We start from the raw sequence: 18,554 nt of genomic DNA, 5'->3' as shown, positions 1-18,554 counted from the left end.
GTAATACTGCACAGTTATACCCTCGTCAATGCTCTGTAATACTGCACAGTTATACCCTCGTCAATGCTCTGTAATACTGCACAGTTATATCCTCGTCAATGCTCTGTAATACTGCACGGTTATATCCTCGTCAATGCTCTGTAATACTGCACGGTTATATCCTCGTCAATGCTCTGTAATACTGCACAGTTATACCCTCGTCAATGCTCTGTAATACTGCACGGTTATATCCTCGTCAATGCTCTGTAATACTGCACGGTTATATCCTCGTCAATGCTCTGTAATACTGCACAGTTAAACCCTCGTCAATGCTCTGTAATACTGCACGGTTATATCCTCGTCAATGCTCTGTAATACTGCACAGTTATATCCTCGTCAATGCTCTGTAATACTGCACGGTTATATCCTCGTCAATGCTCTGTACTACTGCACAGTTATATCCTCGTCAATGCTATGTAATACTGCACAGTTATACCCTCGTCAATGCTCTGTAATACTGCACAGTTATATCCTCGTCAATGCTCTGTAATACTGCACAGTTATACCCTCGTCAATGCTCTGTACTACTGCACGGTTATATCCTCGTCAATGCTCCGTAATACTGCACGGTTATATCCTCGTCAATGCTCTGTAATACTGCACAGTTATATCCTCGTCAATGCTCTGTAATACTGCACGGTTATACCCTCGTCAATGCTCTGTAATACTGCACGGTTATACCCTCGTCAATGCTCTGTACTACTGCACAGTTATATCCTCGTCAATGCTCTGTACTACTGCACAGTTATATCCTCGTCAATGCTCTGTAATACTGCACAGTTATATCCTCGTCAATACTCTGTAATACTGCACAGTTATATCCTCGTCAATGCTCTCTGATACTGCACAGTTATATCCTCGTCAATGCTCTGTAATACTGCACGGTTATATCCTCGTCAATGCTCCGTAATACTGCACAGTTATATCCTCGTCAATGCTCTGTAATACTGCACGGTTATATCCTCGTCAATGCTATGTAATACTGCACGGTTATATCCTCGTCAATGCTCTCTGATACTGCACAGTTATATCCTCGTCAATGCTCTGTAATACTGCACAGTTATATCCTCGTCAATGCTCTGTAATACTGCACGGTTATATCCTCGTCAATGCTCTGTAATACTGCACGGTTATATCCTCGTCAATGCTCTGTAATACTGCACAGTTATATCCTCGTCAATGCTCTGTAATACTGCACAGTTATACCCTCGTCAATGCTCTGTAATACTGCACGGTTATATCCTCGTCAATGCTCTGTAATACTGCACAGTTATACCCTCGTCAATGCTCTGTAATACTGCACAGTTATATCCTCGTCAATGCTCTGTAATACTGCACGGTTATATCCTCGTCAATGCTCTGTACTACTGCACAGTTATATCCTCGTCAATGCTCTGTAATACTGCACAGTTATATCCTCGTCAATACTCTGTAATACTGCACAGTTATATCCTCGTCAATGCTCTCTGATACTGCACAGTTATATCCTCGTCAATGCTCTGTAATACTGCACGGTTATATCCTCGTCAATGCTCCGTAATACTGCACGGTTATATCCTCGTCAATGCTCTGTAATACTGCACAGTTATATCCTCGTCAATGCTCTGTAATACTGCACGGTTATATCCTCGTCAATGCTATGTAATACTGCACGGTTATATCCTCGTCAATGCTCTGTAATACTGCACGGTTATATCCTCGTCAATGCTCTGTAATACTGCACAGTTATATCCTCGTCAATGCTCTGTAATACTGCACAGTTATACCCTCGTCAATGCTCTGTAATACTGCACGGTTATATCCTCGTCAATGCTCTGTAATACTGCACAGTTATACCCTCGTCAATGCTCTGTAATACTGCACGGTTATATCCTCGTCAATGCTCTGTAATACTGCACAGTTATATCCTCGTCAATGCTCTGTAATACTGCACGGTTATATCCTCGTCAATGCTCTGTAATACTGCACGGTTATACCCTCGTCAATGCTCTGTAATACTGCACAGTTATATCCTCGTCAATGCTCTGTAATACTGCAGTTATATCCTCGTCAATGCTCTGTAATACTGCACAGTTATACCCTCGTCAATGCTCTGTAATACTGCACGGTTATACCCTCGTCAATGCTCTGTAATACTGCACAGTTATATCCTCGTCAATGCTCTGTAATACTGCAGTTATATCCTCGTCAATGCTCTCTGATACTGCACGGTTATATCCTCGTCAATGCTCTGTAATACTGCACAGTTATATCCTCGTCAATGCTATGTAATACTGCACGGTTATATCCTCGTCAATGCTCTGTAATACTGCACAGTTATATCCTCGTCAATGCTCTGTAATACTGCACAGTTATATCCTCGTCAATGCTCTGTAATACTGCACAGTTATATTCTCGTCAATGCTCTGTACTACTGCACGGTTATATTCTCGTCAATGCTCTGTAATACTGCACAGTTATATCCTCGTCAATGCTATGTAATACTGCACGGTTATATCCTCGTCAATGCTCTGTAATACTGCACAGTTATACCCTCGTCAATGCTCTGTAATACTGCACAGTTATATCCTCGTCAATGCTCTGTAATACTGCACGGTTATATCCTCGTCAATGCTCTGTAATACTGCACAGTTATACCCTCGTCAATGCTCTGTAATACTGCACAGTTATATCCTCGTCAATGCTCTGTAATACTGCACGGTTATACCCTCGTCAATGCTCTGTAATACTGCACAGTTATATCCTCGTCAATGCTCTGTAATACTGCAGTTATATCCTCGTCAATGCTCTGTAATACTGCACGGTTATACCCTCGTCAATGCTCTGTAATACTGCACGGTTATACCCTCGTCAATGCTCTGTAATACTGCACGGTTATATCCTCGTCAATGCTCTGTAATACTGCACAGTTATATCCTCGTCAATGCTCTGTACTACTGCACGGTTATATCCTCGTCAATGCTCTGTACTACTGCACAGTTATATCCTCGTCAATGCTCTGTAATACTGCACGGTTATACCCTCGTCAATGCTCTGTAATACTGCACAGTTATATCCTCGTCAATGCTCTGTAATACTGCACAGTTATATCCTCGTCAATGCTCTGTAATACTGCACAGTTATATCCTCGTCAATGCTCTGTAATACTGCACAGTTATATCCTCGTCAATGCTCTGTAATACTGCACAGTTATATCCTCGTCAATGCTCTCTGATACTGCACGGTTATATCCTCGTCAATGCTCTGTAATACTGCACGGTTATACCCTCGTCAATGCTCTGTACTATTGCACGGTTATATCCTCGTCAATGCTCTGTAATACTGCACAGTTATATCCTTCAGTATGGGTCACCTTTTCCCACAAATAGCCGCTTTAAAATACAAAAGGAGTAAGGCTTTAATGGCGGTCGATGCTTTGCAGTGTTAAACTGGGATGACAACTAATTTCCTGAGCAGGTTTATTTATTTTATAACAGCTGGGAAAGATTTGCAATATAGAGGCATTTTTGTGATCCTCCTTTTAAACTATTACATCATGGAAAATAATAAAAGAAAATGGCAACCAATTTTAATAGTAAACTTGTGTGCTTTGTATCACATTAGCCTCAATGGGCTTAGTCTACACAAAAAGGCACAGCGATTAATTTTAAAAGCTGCAGACCAAGCAATAACCTACATGTGGTTTTTTAAATAAATCAGTCTGTACTATGAGAAAATACTTGTAGCCCTGCCCTCTCTAGCAGTGAACAAATTGTATCTGGTGACTACCTGGCCACATGATCTTCCTAACAGAACTTTGCATCTTGGGTCCTCTTCTGCTGCACTGACAGCCATTTAATGAAACCCTGCGCCGAATATTCACAGAGAGAAAGATCGACAGAGGTGGTGGTGTTGGCAAACGAGACACTGAAAGTACCAAAGGAGCGGTAAGAGGATATCCAGGATAGGGCTCTGTTACAGATACCAAGATTATGGAGAATGTGAAACAGGGTGGTACAAAGTATCAAAGGCTGCAGAGAGGTTGAGTAATATGGGTAAAATGTAATGACATTTGTCTTTTGCAGCATGGAGGTCATTAGTTATTTTGATAAGGGCTGCTTCAGTGGAGTGAGCAGTGCGGAAGCCAGATTGTAGAGGGTATAGGAGAGACTAGGTGGTGAGACAGTGGAGCAAGCGAGAGAACACAAGGCGTTCAAGAAGTTTAGAGGCAAAAGGCAGGAGGGAGGCAAAAGGCAGGAGGGAGACAAGGCGATAATTAGATAGGTAGGGTCAAGCCTGCTGTTTTTGAGTAAAGGTATAACTGTTACTTGGTTAAATTAGATGGTAAAATATGAAAATATGTTTAAGTGTAGGGATTATAGTAGGAGCAAGAGGTTTGAGGAGATGGGAGGCAATGGGTCAGGAAGCAGGTGGTCTAGGGAGAAGAAATCAGTAATGACACATGCTCCTCTGTGACAGAGGAAAAGGAGTCAAGGATGGCAGGTGAGTTAGGAAGACGTGTAGAATGTGAGGATGTCTTGCCGTATAGAATCCCCCTTGGGCTACGCTTACAGTGCCGGTGACGCGACGTCAGGCTGCGGTCACTGGAAAAATCAAATTGAGATGACTTACCGTGATCGCGACCAAGAAGTCGCATCGCGCTTACTATAAGTGCACGCAGCGGCGGCAATACGTTTGTTTTGACGCAACAATGCGGCGCTATCGCTGTCACTATAAGCACAGCCTTAGTCTTGAAATAGTCAGCAAAGTCTTGAGGTGAATTAGAGTAAGAAATACCACTAACAGACGGTGGTCTGAGTAAGGAGTCAATGACAGAGTCTCCGTGAGTTACTTGTCTGTGTTGATTAATGATGAAAAGTAGGTTTGTTTAGCTTGGAGAGGGCAGAATTGAAACAGGATAGGATAAATTAGTAGTGAAGGAAGTCTGTGAGAGTGTGACATTTCATCCAGGGGCGTTCAGAGGAGCTAGTCAGGAGTGGAGCTTACATGTGTGGCAGTTTAGCCAGGGTCTGGGGTTAGAAGGGTGAGCGGGAGAGAACGAGAAGGGCATATAGATCAAGAGAAGAGGATAGGGCAGAGTTGAAATTCCTGCCCAGGTTGTAAGAATCTGTAGCAGGGCCGAGAGAGGAGAGGGAGGAGCGCAAAGTAGAGTCAAGAGCAGGGTGGTTAATGGAACACAGGTTTCTTCAGAAACGAGGGGTACATGGGAGGTGGAGAAAGGGAGAAGTGAAAATGAGAAGATTCTCAGAGAGAGGAAAGGGGGAAATTGAGAAGTCAGACAGCAGCTGCAGTCTATGAAATGCTACAGGGACAATTTAACATTATATTATTAAGTGCAACACATTGTCACAGCTTTCAGCTCAGCAACTGCAGTCTATGAAATGCTACAGGGACAATTTAACATTATATTATTAAGTGCAACACATTGTCACAGCTTTCAGCTCAGCAACTGCAGCTGGGAACACTGCAATGTATCTGGTTGTGATACTTTGCTGCCAAAGGGTAAAGCTTCAAAAGAGTGTGTGTAGCAGAGCCTGTTTCACAATAGGAAGTGGATGTGACTTTCTAAATGCTAAGCAGGTAGAGGATGCTCAGTACATTAAAACTCAAGGCATTAAGGGTTGGGACAAAAAAATGAAAAAAATTGAATATCTAATACTACACAACTGATTAAAAACACATTAGATTTTAAAAGTCTTGCTGCTTTAACCTTTGGCACCTATGTTGTGGTTGTGACTGACATGTCAATCACCACTGCGACCAGTAATAGGGAGCACAATCTTGCTTTTAGTGCAACAGTGCAGCAGGATCGGGTGCAATGTGACCAGCTTCAGAGGTGGCTGAGTGGTCAGACGCATAACAGGTGCCAGGGGTTAAATCGTAGGCTGTGCCACTTAGTGTGGGGTGCAGGTGTCCGAGCCGCACGCGTGCTGGGGAAGGGACTGAGGCGGAGAGCTCCAGGTCTCTGTCCACCCGATATCAAATTATGTCAGCGGAGGTAAGATGGTTTGTTAGTGTGCTGTGTGCGTGTCATAGATACACACACACACACACACACACACACACACACACACACACACACACACACACACACACACACACACACACACACACACAGCGCCACCGACAGGAGGGGGAAAGATGGAAGGGACGGAAAGGGCCATTACTGAAAAGACCCCCTCGCCCACCACACCAAAAAAAAAAAAATTATATTTGGCCCCTATAAACTGTAGCTGGCTCCGAAGTTAATAGTTTTGTCCTCTACTCCGCAACAAAACAGGCGCAATTACATGCAGACAAAGCGGTCTAGCACGAGTCGCTGCCAACTGTGCCACCTTATCAAGGGACCACAAGGAATTGCTACATTTATAAAGTATTAGGTCGTGGAACTTGCAGAGTAAAATGCGACACCTAGACAGGAAAAAGCAACACTCCAACCTATATAACCAGATAAAAGGGATACACAGGTTGGCATTTTCTTGTAACAAATAAACGCTGTGTTTTAGCATATTTAGCCAACATGTCAGATTACCACGAACATGGTCCGCTACCGCCCTTCTACAAAGTTTTACTATACGTTTCAGATCAACTGTGACTACTGTATGTTACAAAGAAGCCTGGTCAGTTCATGCTGCTAGATTAGACTGCGTCCATGGTACCTCAGACCGCGCAGGCGCGTCCGCACGCTGACCGAAGACTGCCTTAAGGCAGTGTTCGTGTACACGCGGAGGCAGCGTGCGATGCGCGAGAAATCTGTTTGACAGGGCGGTCACGTGAGCGGTTCGCCCAATGAGTGCGAACCAGCTCCGTGACGTCACTAGGAACGCCCCGCCACGGCCCAAGTGCATGGTCAGGGAAAGCACCCGCTTTCCCTCAGCCTCCGCGCGGGCTGCGGCACCATGTCCGCAGCCTAATAAAAGAAAGAAAACTACTCGGCTCCAATTAGAAAAGTACATACCGGTGGTACAATAAAGTGAAAGCAATCAATAAAAGATCTAAAATTCTATTGAAAAGTTATTTTTCATAATATTGGCTGCATTTCATTCAAAATCTGGTGTTTTTTTTAATAAATCACTTGTGTGGAATTAGATGATACTTACTGCATTTTGTTTTACCCTTTGTAATTATTTCTAATGCATTGCACCTCAGGTTGCTATAGCAACTATTTAGAAAGCCACAGTACTTCCTCTACTGAAATAGGCAGCCATATTTAGTGCGTTCCTTGCCATGTAGGATCTTCACTGATCACTCACGGATCGGCAGCTTAGATAATTGTATTGCTATGAAGGTAAATAAGGTAAATAATAATAAATAATAATAAAAGGGAAAGGAAATGCCCTTTTTCGCTGGGTAGCCTAAAAAATAAAACATATTCTCGGACAATAATAATGCAATAGTTTTAAAAGTTCAATAATCAGAGTTAAACCTAACATAAGTGTACTGGAGAAGTGTATATCATCAGCAGGACACAATTTGCTATGTAAATGCAATTTGTGCAAAAGCCCCCTTTGGACTTTCATAAATGACAACAAGACTTGAAGGAAATAGACCCCTTATTTGCACAAGAGGGAGATGGACATCTGAGAAAAAGGTAATCACGTAGTGATCACATGTAAGAAACTTGACAGATCAAATGTCATCAAATAGGCTTAGCAGCACAAAAATATTTTCCTTCCAATACATTCCTCTTTCCATTGTGTACATTTTCAGTTCATTCTGCGTTAGCGACTGCATATACTGTACACTTGTGTGGTTTTAACGCCTCATGGTTTGGGGCACTGCTAAGACATTGCCAGGGACTGAATCACTTGAAACACACAAATACTCCATTTCATTAAATATGGTCTCCTTACACTATCAATTATCATCTTGGTTCTCCATGTAGGTAAATAAGGGAATGAAGTGAGGCAGTGTATATGGGTAGCCCTTTCAGTTTTGCATATGCTATCCAGTTACGCAAGCATACTGTGCATGGATAGTTCAATATGATTTAAAATAGAGACAAGTGCTGCACACCAAGAAACAAAAATAATGATAGCGATACAATTACACCCGGTGCTCCTGCGTTTGAAGGATAGCCTGCAGTAAATCCAATGGGTACAGTGAGTGAAGCAACACAAGGCACAAACGGATTTTAAGTTAATCTATCAAATGGCCACTTGATTTCACTGGATAAAGACCCAAGGGTCGAATCATTGTGTAATGGCTCTAAATAAATTAAATTAACTTAAAATCGGTATGAGCCTTGTGTTGCTTCACTCACCGTGTCTAGTTGATGATAACAAGTCTGCAGTAGCTCATCCGTACTTATTGCTCCTTTCGTAGATACGTCAGGTGCAAAATATAAGCACTTTCCAAAAGTATGCGCCGCAAAGTGTATGATCTTTAGCCAATAAGATATGCAAATGATGCAATGTTTGTTCCTTATTCAGACATTTACACAGGCCTTCATAAACAAAAGAAAGTTAGGTATAAGGAGGTCTATGATGTACCCAACTCGATATATACATAACACCTACAAAAGGTTGCTGTGGGGAACAAAAACCTCCTATAGCTGAATACCCGATATCAGAATACACAGATATCTAGGTAGGCACTTCTAAATACAAAAATGGGAGAACCACACACCAGTCTTACAATAAAAATATTGGGAAAAAAATATATCGAAGTTTTGGTATAAAACTAAACCGTCTTCAGGACAGACACTTTTACACATATCAACATAAGAAAATAGGCCATCAAGATGTTTTTACTAGAAGGATCATTTATATGTATACAAAACTTAGTGCTTGCTTCCATACAACAAAGCTTAGTTAAACCAGAGTTCATAATGTGACATTACCCACAAGAGAAACGGACGTAAAGATCCATGAGTAAAAACAACGTCCAAGCTACATCCCATTTGCACAGGCTTAACAGTTCATTATTGTAACATAACATTGCGTTAACATTAAAAAAGTGTGACGTTATTCCAGTCTTGGCTTTACTTCTATCCAGACCCCGAAATAGGGATTTTGCTGTAGTGGAGAGAGGGGAAAGGAAAATAATGCAATGTTATTTAAATTATATCCAACTATGGCGTTACAGCCATCTAGACACTACAAAATCCCTATTTCAGTGTCTGGTTGGGAGTTACGCCAAGTTTAGGTACAACGTAACTATTGTAACGCTCAGTCCCTGCATAAACCTTAACGGAGTTTAGCGGATATGCAATGTTATGATAATCCCTTGTTTGCATGTCATCACTAATGTACGTTATAGTTAACACTATGCTCGTTACAGGTGAATCTCTGGCTTAACGTTATGTTACAGTCCTTTGAAAATAAAGTCGTAATACGACATGAAGTGACTTAACAGAGCTTTGTGAATTTAGGCCTAAGATATTCGCTTGTTTTGTTCAGTAGATACACACACACACACACACACACACACACACACACACAGTGAGTGGGGCAGGTTGATACCTGTGTGTACGTGGTTGCGGGATTAACCGCCACTGTCAGAGACTGATTATTGTAATGCAAATCTGAGTGGAAATACATAAACACACAGAATATTGTATTGGTATTATAATTACAGTGAGATTTACAGAACGTAAAACGTTATATGTACAAAGAAGTACGTCTTTATTAATTCTTGTACCAAATAAACTGAACTGACTTTCTATTTATTGCTTAAGTCCTTTAATGCTTCAAATATTCACAATTCCACAATGTTAATTTTGCACACACAAAAAATGTTTTTCCACAAATACTTTAAGATACCATTGATAGTGGATTGAATCAAATAATGTCACTAGAGGATAAATACATTATTTTATACATAGGCCAATAGGAAAATTATAAATTCCCAAACACACAAAACACGGAATGGCTACGATTTGTGGTTTCATAAACTTGATTGGGTAGAAGAAACAGAAATGGGCAGGGATAAGAACTGGCAACATTAATGTCGCTTTTCCAAACTTTCATCCAATTAACTGAGACATGATAGCGATAGAGATATATACACACACACACACACACACAAGTATCCATCAAAAGAATCGGCATTGAATAGATATGGTGCAGACACCATTATTATAGATATACACAGGGACTAGGTGTGCATATAGCTCCATGTACATATTATGTATATACACTAACATATCCCCTTACAGATACACAAATACGATGCAGTGTCTGTACCTCTTCCACAGTCTGAGTCGGGGATAATGGTCCCTGCGCGGCCGCGTGAGAACCAGCGTGAGAACGAGCGCACCACCGCGCGTACTCCTGCAGCCCAAGCGATTTGTGAACTTGGCTGTAGGAGATCGTAGACGCGCTGCGGGGCCGGGGCGGACGCGTCACGAAGCTGGTTCGCCCTCATTGGCCGAACCAGCTCACGTGCGCTGACGTCACGCAGCAACCGCCTGAAAATACAAAATTTGTTCTATTTTCAAAACACTGCTGCGTCAACGCGCCTCTCCGCCTGTAGGCGCGCAGGCACGGGGGTAGCGCCCATAAGAAAATACAGCAGAGAGGTTGCCGGGTGCATGCACACAGCAACGCCGTCACCATAATCTCATCGCTGTATTTTCTTATGTAAACTATCCCCGTGGCTGTGCGCCTACAGGCGGAGAGGCGCGTTGACGCAGCAGTGTTTTGAAAATACGACAAATGTCGGCCAATGAGGGCGAACCAGCTTTGTGACGCATCCGCCACGCGTCTACGTTCTCCTGCAGCCAAGTTCACAAATGGCTTGGGCTGCAGGAGTGTGCGCTCGTTCTCACGCGGCCGCGCAGGGACCATAATCCCTGCCTTAGATACACATCCTTACATACCCACATGTTGCCAGCAATCCTGATGTGCTGCATGCGGATAGGCAACGGAATATTAGGAGCCTCACCAATATGTAACGGAGCTGGGGATTTCACACCCTGCATACATAAAGCAGATGCACATATGGTACAGAGCTATATACATACACACACATATTGGAGGTGTATATAAAACTCTTGCCACATGTAAATTAAATACAGTCAACACACACACACCCCCCTAAACACAGTCAAACACACCCCTTGTCCTCACCTCCCTGTCCTTGAGCCCCAGCAGCAGCACCTCCTCCATCAGGGTGAGCCTGGCCTCCTTGTCCCCGGCCCTCTCCTCCTCCTCCTCCTGCTCTCTCTCCTCCGCCTCCCCCTCGGCCCCGCTGCGGGAGGCTTCCGTGCGGCGCTGCACCAGCCCCGAGCTGCGCTGTGTCAGGGACGTCATGGCGGCGGGACCGGGATCACAGGGGGACGACACCGGGAGCGGGGGCACACACGCCGGGATCACCGGGTAACCCGAGCCGGGACACACACCGGGGGGGGGGCAGGGTAAGCGGAACCGGGACACCGACACACACGGGGGGGGGGTGGACACCGGGTAACCTGAGCCGGGACACAGACACACACCGGGGGGAGGAGGGGAAAGGTCAGGGAGGGGGCTATCTGCCGTCCCGGGGTGCGTTCATGGGACCGCAGGCTCTTCCCCCCGCTGCCTATCCGCTCCTCTCTCAGGGAGGCAGCCGGAGGGACCCTTTTCCAAGATGGCGGCTCCTGCTGACGTCACCGGAGGATGTGGCACGGGAGGGAGGAGGAAGAGGGAGCCCAGAGACGGAAGTGACGCTGCGCGGAGAGGGGGGCTGAGGGGGTATGTGCAGTGGGAGGGAAGCCTGGCAGCAGGCGGAGGTGTGAAGGAAAGTCTCTGCTGTGGTTATAATAATAATAAAATTAATAATAGCATGTTCTTGTATAGCGCTGCTAGTTTTACGTAGCGTGTTACAGAGACATTTTGCAGGCACAGGTCCCTGCCCCGTGGAGCTTACAATCTATGTTTTTGGTGCCTGAGGCACAGGGGGATAAAGTGACTTGCCCAAGGTCACATGGTTCCCCTGCTCCAAACTCGCTGTCAGGCAGTGTCTTTACTCACTGAGCCGCTCCTCCAATAAAACGGGAGCACCCTCAGCACATACATGTCAGCGTAGTATGAGTTGGGTGGGGGTGCTGTACATGCATACATTAGCACCGAGAGTTTTTTCAGGGGAACGTGGGGTTGCCGGGTGACTTCTCCAAAAATGCCGGACACAATGGTGAAAGGTGTGACGCACTCGAGACACATGCCTCTCTGCTCCATGATGTTTCCTCCTCTCCTTGGCCACACCCTCAGGCTCCTGCCACCTCCTCCTAATTGGCCCCTGCTGCTGGGTATTGCAGCCAATCAGTTAGCTGTCCAGCTCCCTAGCAATAGCCCTGCTCTCTCCCTGCTAGGGGAAATCCCGCGGCTCGGAGGACTGATCAGGTCGCTTTGTCCAGAGAGGTAATACATGTCTAGTATTACCTATCATTTTTAAATGGACAGTGTCCAAATACAGGACAGTCTGGTTCAATACTGGACACCTGGCAATCCTAGGGGGCATTATTGTGAGTATCTGAAAAAATTTTTTTTAGATGTTATATAAAACAATTAAAATAGGGGTGACCAATTCCAGTCCTCAAGGGCCACCAACAGGCCAGGTATTAGGGATATCCCTGCTTCAGCACAGGTGGCTCAATCAGTGGCAGTTCACTGATGTTACAGCTGCTCTGTTATTGGTCTTGGGTAAAATATGTTATCCCCCTGTACCCCATGTTTCCACTTTCCCTATAGATTGTAAGCTCCTTGGGACAGGGCCCTCCTTACCTACTGTAACAATGTATGCTAATGTTTGTTATTATACTGGTTTCGTCCTCCAACCCTATTGCACTGCGCTACGGAATATGTTGGCACGTGATAAATAATAAAAGTTGTGTGTGTGCTGATCACGCGCATTTTAAGTGAAACTTCTTTATCTGTTGTCACGGAAATTGTAATGGTGATGTTTTTAATTAATCAAAACACAATCAGTGCCAAAACGCAAGGAAATTTGACTTAGAACGCGTGTTTTAGCTATTTGCACTATATTTATAGTAACTGAATTCCTTGTGTGTGTCAGTCTGTGTGTATGTGTCAGTGTGTCAGTCAGTTAGTGTGTGTCAGTCTGTCTGTGTGTGTTGTTCTCAGGGTCCTGCCACCCTATCTCCTGACTCCCCCCCCCCCCCGAGCAGCCCCTCCCCCCCCCCTCACTCTCTTCCCCGGTGGAGCTGTGTCCTGCTGCTAGTGAGAGCCCACGGGGGGGAGAGGGGGGAGGGAGGGGTGTACTCGGCGGCTCACTGGGGGGGAAAAGGTGTACTCGGTGGCTCACTGGGGGGGGGGGGAGAGGGTGTACTCAGCTGCTCACGGGGGGGAGGGAGGGGTGTACTCGGCGGCTCACTGGGGGGAAAATGTGTACTCGGCGGCTCACTGGGGGGGAGGGTGTACTCGGCGGCTTGTGGGGGGGTTGCATGTGCTCGGCGTCTCACTGGGAGGGGGTTGCGCGTGCTCGGCGGCTCACTGGGGGGGAGGAGAGGGTTTACTCGGCAGGTCACTGGGGGGGGGGGAGGGTGTGCTCGTCGGCTCACTCTGTGGGGATGTTTGGCGGCTCACGTGTGTGTGTGTGTTCCTCCTGCTGCTGGAAGCTGGCAGAATTCAGTGGCAGTTAATGTTGCTGATGGCCTCTTCTGTCAGCAGTGATGTCACTTCCGTCACCACTGACTTCCGTTCCCATCAACTCCATTCACTGCCACTGAATTTTGCTCATATGGTAGGTGCTGCTAAAGAAGTTTGCCTTCAATAATAATGCACTCAATGTATCTATAACCAATAGATTTATATATATTATTATTTTTTCATGTAATTTCGGGTATTCCCAAAAAGGATTAACACCATCCATAGTTACATAGTTACATAGTAGACGAGGTTGAAAAAAGACGTACGTCCATCAAGTTCAACCTATGCTAAATTTAGATAACAGATACTTTATCCTATATCTATACTTACTTATTGATCCAGAGGAAGGCAAACATAGAACCTCAGTGTCATATCATCCAATGAGATACCTCATAAGGGGAAAAATAAATTCCTTCCCGACTCCAAGAATTGGCAATAGGATTAATCCCTGGAAAAACATCCTTCCCATGTTTACTTATTTGGTATATCCGTGTATACCTTTCCTTTCTAAAAAGATGTCCAACTTTTTTTAAACAAATGTACAGCCCTTGGGATGAATAGTTCTTTTGAAAGCTCCTTGTACTGTCCCCGAATATTTTTTGTTTACCAGTGATTTTAAATAAGATGTTTATTGGCAATTTCGTGAAAACAGTGGATGTATGCTGCATTATTGTCTTGTCATACAAACCACTAAAAATGTATGTTATAAAAATAAAGAAAAACAAGTGGGAAGAAAATGATATGTTTTTCTGAGAATTACAAGGGAGTCTCTCACATAGATGTATGTATGTCTTTATTTATATAGCGCCATTAGGGTACATAGCGCTTCACAGCAGTAATACACGTGACAATCATATAGATAACAATAATACAAACAACACACAAAGGGAAGAAGTGCTTCAGACATAAAGGTGACATTTAGGAGAAGGAGTCCCTGCTTCAAAGATCTTATAGAACTGCCCAGTATGTTTATAATAATATAGCACCAATGATGTGCACAGTGCTGCACAGATGTAGTATACAAGACACATTCATAGGAAACATAATGCACATTTGGGGAATGAGCCAAGTGCATGAAACGTACTTCCGAGCCCTTGCCTCAAAGAACTGACATCATTTGTCTTGTGCAGTGACTGAATGTCTTGGAGGTCTGGGTATCCAGTTCCAGGCAGCAGGGAGCGAAGTAGACACAAAACTGAATCCAGTGCAAACTTTATCGTGCTACAGAACCAATCCAAGTTTGTTGCTAGCCAGAATAGAAGCAGCTATGCATAAGGTGACCAGATTTTGAAATGTAAAAACCGGGACGCATAAAAAAATATTTAGAAAACAAATTAAATGTCAAACTGTGCCCCGCCCCCTTTTTTTGCTTTCCTCCCTCCTCCCCATCCTCTTCTCCCTCTCCCCATCCTCTCCCCCTATCCTCTCCTCCCTCTCCCCCCATTCTCTCCCCCCATCTTCTCCTCCCCTCATCCTCTCCTTCATCTCCCCATCCTCCCTCCCCCCATCCTCTCTCTATCCCTCTCCCCCATCCTCTCTCTATCCCTCTCCCCCTCAACCTCTCTCTCCCTCTCCCCATCCTCTCTCTCCCATCGTCTCTCTCCCTCTCCCCTATCATCTCTCTGTCACAGTCTTCCTAGACATCCTGCTCCCAGCCAGAGTTCCTTTCTCTGTCCACCGGGTGTGCGCCTGATTTCGGTCTGCTTTGGGGTTCCTCTGTCTGTCTCCTTGTTGCTCCTGTCCTCTGTCCTTATTGTTTCCTGTTTCATGTTCATCTCTTGCCTTTGCTTTGTGGTGTGTTCCCTGACTTATGTTTGAGCTTGTTCCTGTATCTGTTCCGTAATAAAGGCCCTTGCTATTAAACTAGATTGCCCCAGTCTGTTTCCTGCTAGCAAGTCCCAGTCCCAGTTCCTGCTCCCCTGCTCCTGCCTTCCTGTTATCAACCCTGCCTGTGACCATGACGAGCCTGCTTGCTGCCTGCCACTGAACCCTGCTTGTGACCTAGACGATCCTACTTGCTGTCTGCCACCAAACCCTGCTTGTGACCACGACGATCCTGCTTGCTGCCTGCCACCGAACCCTGCTTGTTACCCCAACAATTCTTGCCTGCTCCCTGTTCTTCCGGCCACCGAGGTCCTACCCACTCCAGGAGTCTCCCCTTGACACTCTCTCCCATCCTCTCCCCTCCCCACCATCTGTTCTGGTCTCTCTGTCACACACACACCAACACACACAGAACCGGGAGATCTAGAGAGGAGTAGCTATGCTGTGCTCTGCAGCGTCACCTGCTGCCCAGAAGTGGATAAGCAGTCAGACAGCGCTGCTCTCCTCCCTCCTACCGGCTACAGCTGTTCTATGATCAGCTCCGTGCTCAGCAGCCAGCATCCTCCCCTGATCTCCTCCAACCTCGGCTCTTCTCCTACCCGTTCAAACCGGGAGGACACCGTGCACCGACCGGCTCATTAATAACCGGGACTGTCCTCGCAAAACCGGGAAATCTTGACAATTATTGGAGCACTGGGACAGCTCATTAAAAACCGGGACATCTGGTCACCGTAGCTATAGAGAACCTTTAATGGCACAGCATGGTAGAGACTCTACAACAGGGGTGGCCAACTCCCTGTCCACAGTTGCAGCCAGTTATACAAATTCAAGTAAATCCTACATTATTTGTGCCATTTCAAAGCTGCATCTTCTCAACAAAAGGTATTTCTGGCATAATTGCGGATATTGCTCCATAACTTTGTTGATGGAAATCACATATAGGTAGACGTGTGATAAATAGACCAGAATTTTAAGATGCACAAATAATATCCCTTTAGTATGTGTACATAAATGACACACCTAGTTTTGTCTCTCTTTAGAAAAGTCTGTTGGTTCTTTAACACTGGGATAACCATTGATTTGCATCTGGTAACGCAGTGGTTGTCAACTTCAGTCCTCAAGACCCCCAGCAGGTCAGGTGTTAAGGATATCCTAAGGTCCCAGTAGCAGTCAGTGTTCCACAAAGAAGCTGGCACACGGGCTTAAGCAGGAAACTTTTAATGACCCAAGTGATTCAACGTTTTGGCTGTGCAATGCAGCCTTTTACAAGGTAAGGGTTTTAAGGATATCCCAACTTCAGCACAGGTGACTTAGGTTATTGACTGAGCCACCTGTGCTAAAGCAGGGATATCCTTAAAACCTGACCTGTGTTTAATTTGTGCATCGTCTCAGGGGAATACTTTCTCTTGAGAAGGCTTTAGACAAAGCTAAGTATGATTGAACTTAAAAGGGAAGTCCCTCTGACCTTGGATCAAAGTAAACGAATGGGCTTTACATGGTTAACAGCTTTTCTTCAGAAAAAAACATCAGAGAAGACGGGGAAAAAAAAGCTTTCTACAATTGTAGCCTAATCCCCTGGCTATCATCTTTTTTGTGGTCCTAACAGTATAAGTCCTGTTAGACACAGGCACTGTGGGGGATAAGCTCTCTCATTGAGGCCTAGCTTGTTGATGCAGCCTGGATACACTATTGCTGTATCCAGGGGCTGGCCTAACAACAACCATTGAGTGTCATCCCTGGGGAGGATACTGGCGGGTTCACACGCCTGTCAGTATTGGACCTGCCCTCTTATGGGGCAGGGTTGCAAGCTCCTCCCCTTGGGTACATAAGCTAGCACTCTCCCAGAGGTCAGGAGGTTCCTTCCCTCCCCCAGTGGAGTTGATGTGTTTTACCCTTATCACATCAGAGGGTAAGGGAGCTGAGGAAGGGCCTGCAGGGTCTCAAGCCTGGTGGGTTTGCTCCAGGGAACATCTATGCTGTAACCAGAATGATGCCAATAAAGATCCTATTGTATACATCTGTTGTGGCCTGTATCAATAGAACACTATATGAGTAGCCAGTAAGGGCCGTCCTGGCTGTACAAGGATCCGCACCGGCTGGAGGCACTGCGCTATAAGGATCATCACTGAGAGCCTGTCCAGATGGCTCCCCATGCCATCACAGAGTTCTCAGGGCCTTCTGTTCAACCTCACAGGTATGCACCGCACCAGAATACACTGGTAGCTATATGATCTCATTTAGGGTGGGGGAAAAAGTGCTACACAATCTAGAGGGAATAAAGTGCAAAGTTGAAACAAAAGGTCAAGTGTCTGCTCATTGTGGGACTGAGAAGGCCTCAGATTGGAATTGGGTATAGCCGCACGGCTGGTCTCATTAGGATTTGGGGGTGTGGCTATTTAGGAGTATTAGATAGTGTGGAGTTTGGTTCAGCAGCATAACTAGTCCCAATAGGTTTGGGGGGGTGTATGTTAGAAAAGAATGGAGCTGTTCAAACCCCATAATACCTTATTCGTCTCTTACGCTCAACCCAAGGTTGTCTCATCTTTGCCCCTTTAACATCAACAGCCTTCTCCCATCTTAAACCTCTCTCACTAATCTTTCCCTTACTATGGAACGCTCTTCCACTCAATATTTGGCAAGCGCCTTCACTTTCCACATTCACAGCCCAGCAGCAAATTCACCTCTTAGAAGAAGCATCTCATTAAATTATCTACAGTACGACTCTACTAACGACTCCAGATGCACTTGACCTTCCTTGATGGAACGTTGAATAACGCGCGTTTACTCCGACTGTGTCTGTAACTCCTCTAACTTTGCACGTAGATTGTAAGCTCTTCAGAGCAGGGTCTTCCGTTGCCTTATGCTGTCATTTACCAACACATCTCCATTGTTTGTAATTGATTTAACTTGTAATTGTGTAAAGCGCTGCATACATTGTTGGCTCTATAGAAATAAAATGCTACATAAATACTTACATGGGCAGGTGTCAGTGTATACTGTAGCACAGTAGGATAAAGATAACAACACCAGGCAGTATATTGACCCCAAGGCTGCATTCAAGTATGTAAGTCATTGATAGTAAAACCTTTTGTTATCATTAAT

General features: G+C 45.0%; 1 protein-coding gene across 3 annotated transcripts in view; it reads right to left on the bottom strand.

The window, feature by feature from the left end:
- The window catches only part of LOC142483966 (Golgi phosphoprotein 3-like), a 35,752-nt gene extending 24,101 nt beyond the window's left edge, over window positions 1–11,651 (bottom strand). The window contains exon 1 of one of the 3 annotated variants that reach the window (XM_075583886.1): window positions 11,112–11,651. In XM_075583886.1, the coding sequence (XP_075440001.1) occupies window positions 11,112–11,294 (183 nt within the window). In that variant the 5' untranslated portion in view covers window positions 11,295–11,651. The remainder of the gene's footprint in view (window positions 1–11,111) is intronic. The other 2 variants (XM_075583888.1, XM_075583887.1) reach the window with 2 other exon arrangements.
- Window positions 11,652–18,554: the final 6,903 nt, after the last annotated feature.

The sequence above is a fragment of the Ascaphus truei genome, unplaced genomic scaffold (assembly GCF_040206685.1).
Source record: "Ascaphus truei isolate aAscTru1 unplaced genomic scaffold, aAscTru1.hap1 HAP1_SCAFFOLD_404, whole genome shotgun sequence".
NCBI classification, from domain to species: Eukaryota; Metazoa; Chordata; class Amphibia; order Anura; family Ascaphidae; genus Ascaphus; species Ascaphus truei.
The sequence above is the reverse complement of the archived record's forward strand: the minus strand, read 5'-3'. Positions and strand labels throughout refer to the sequence as shown.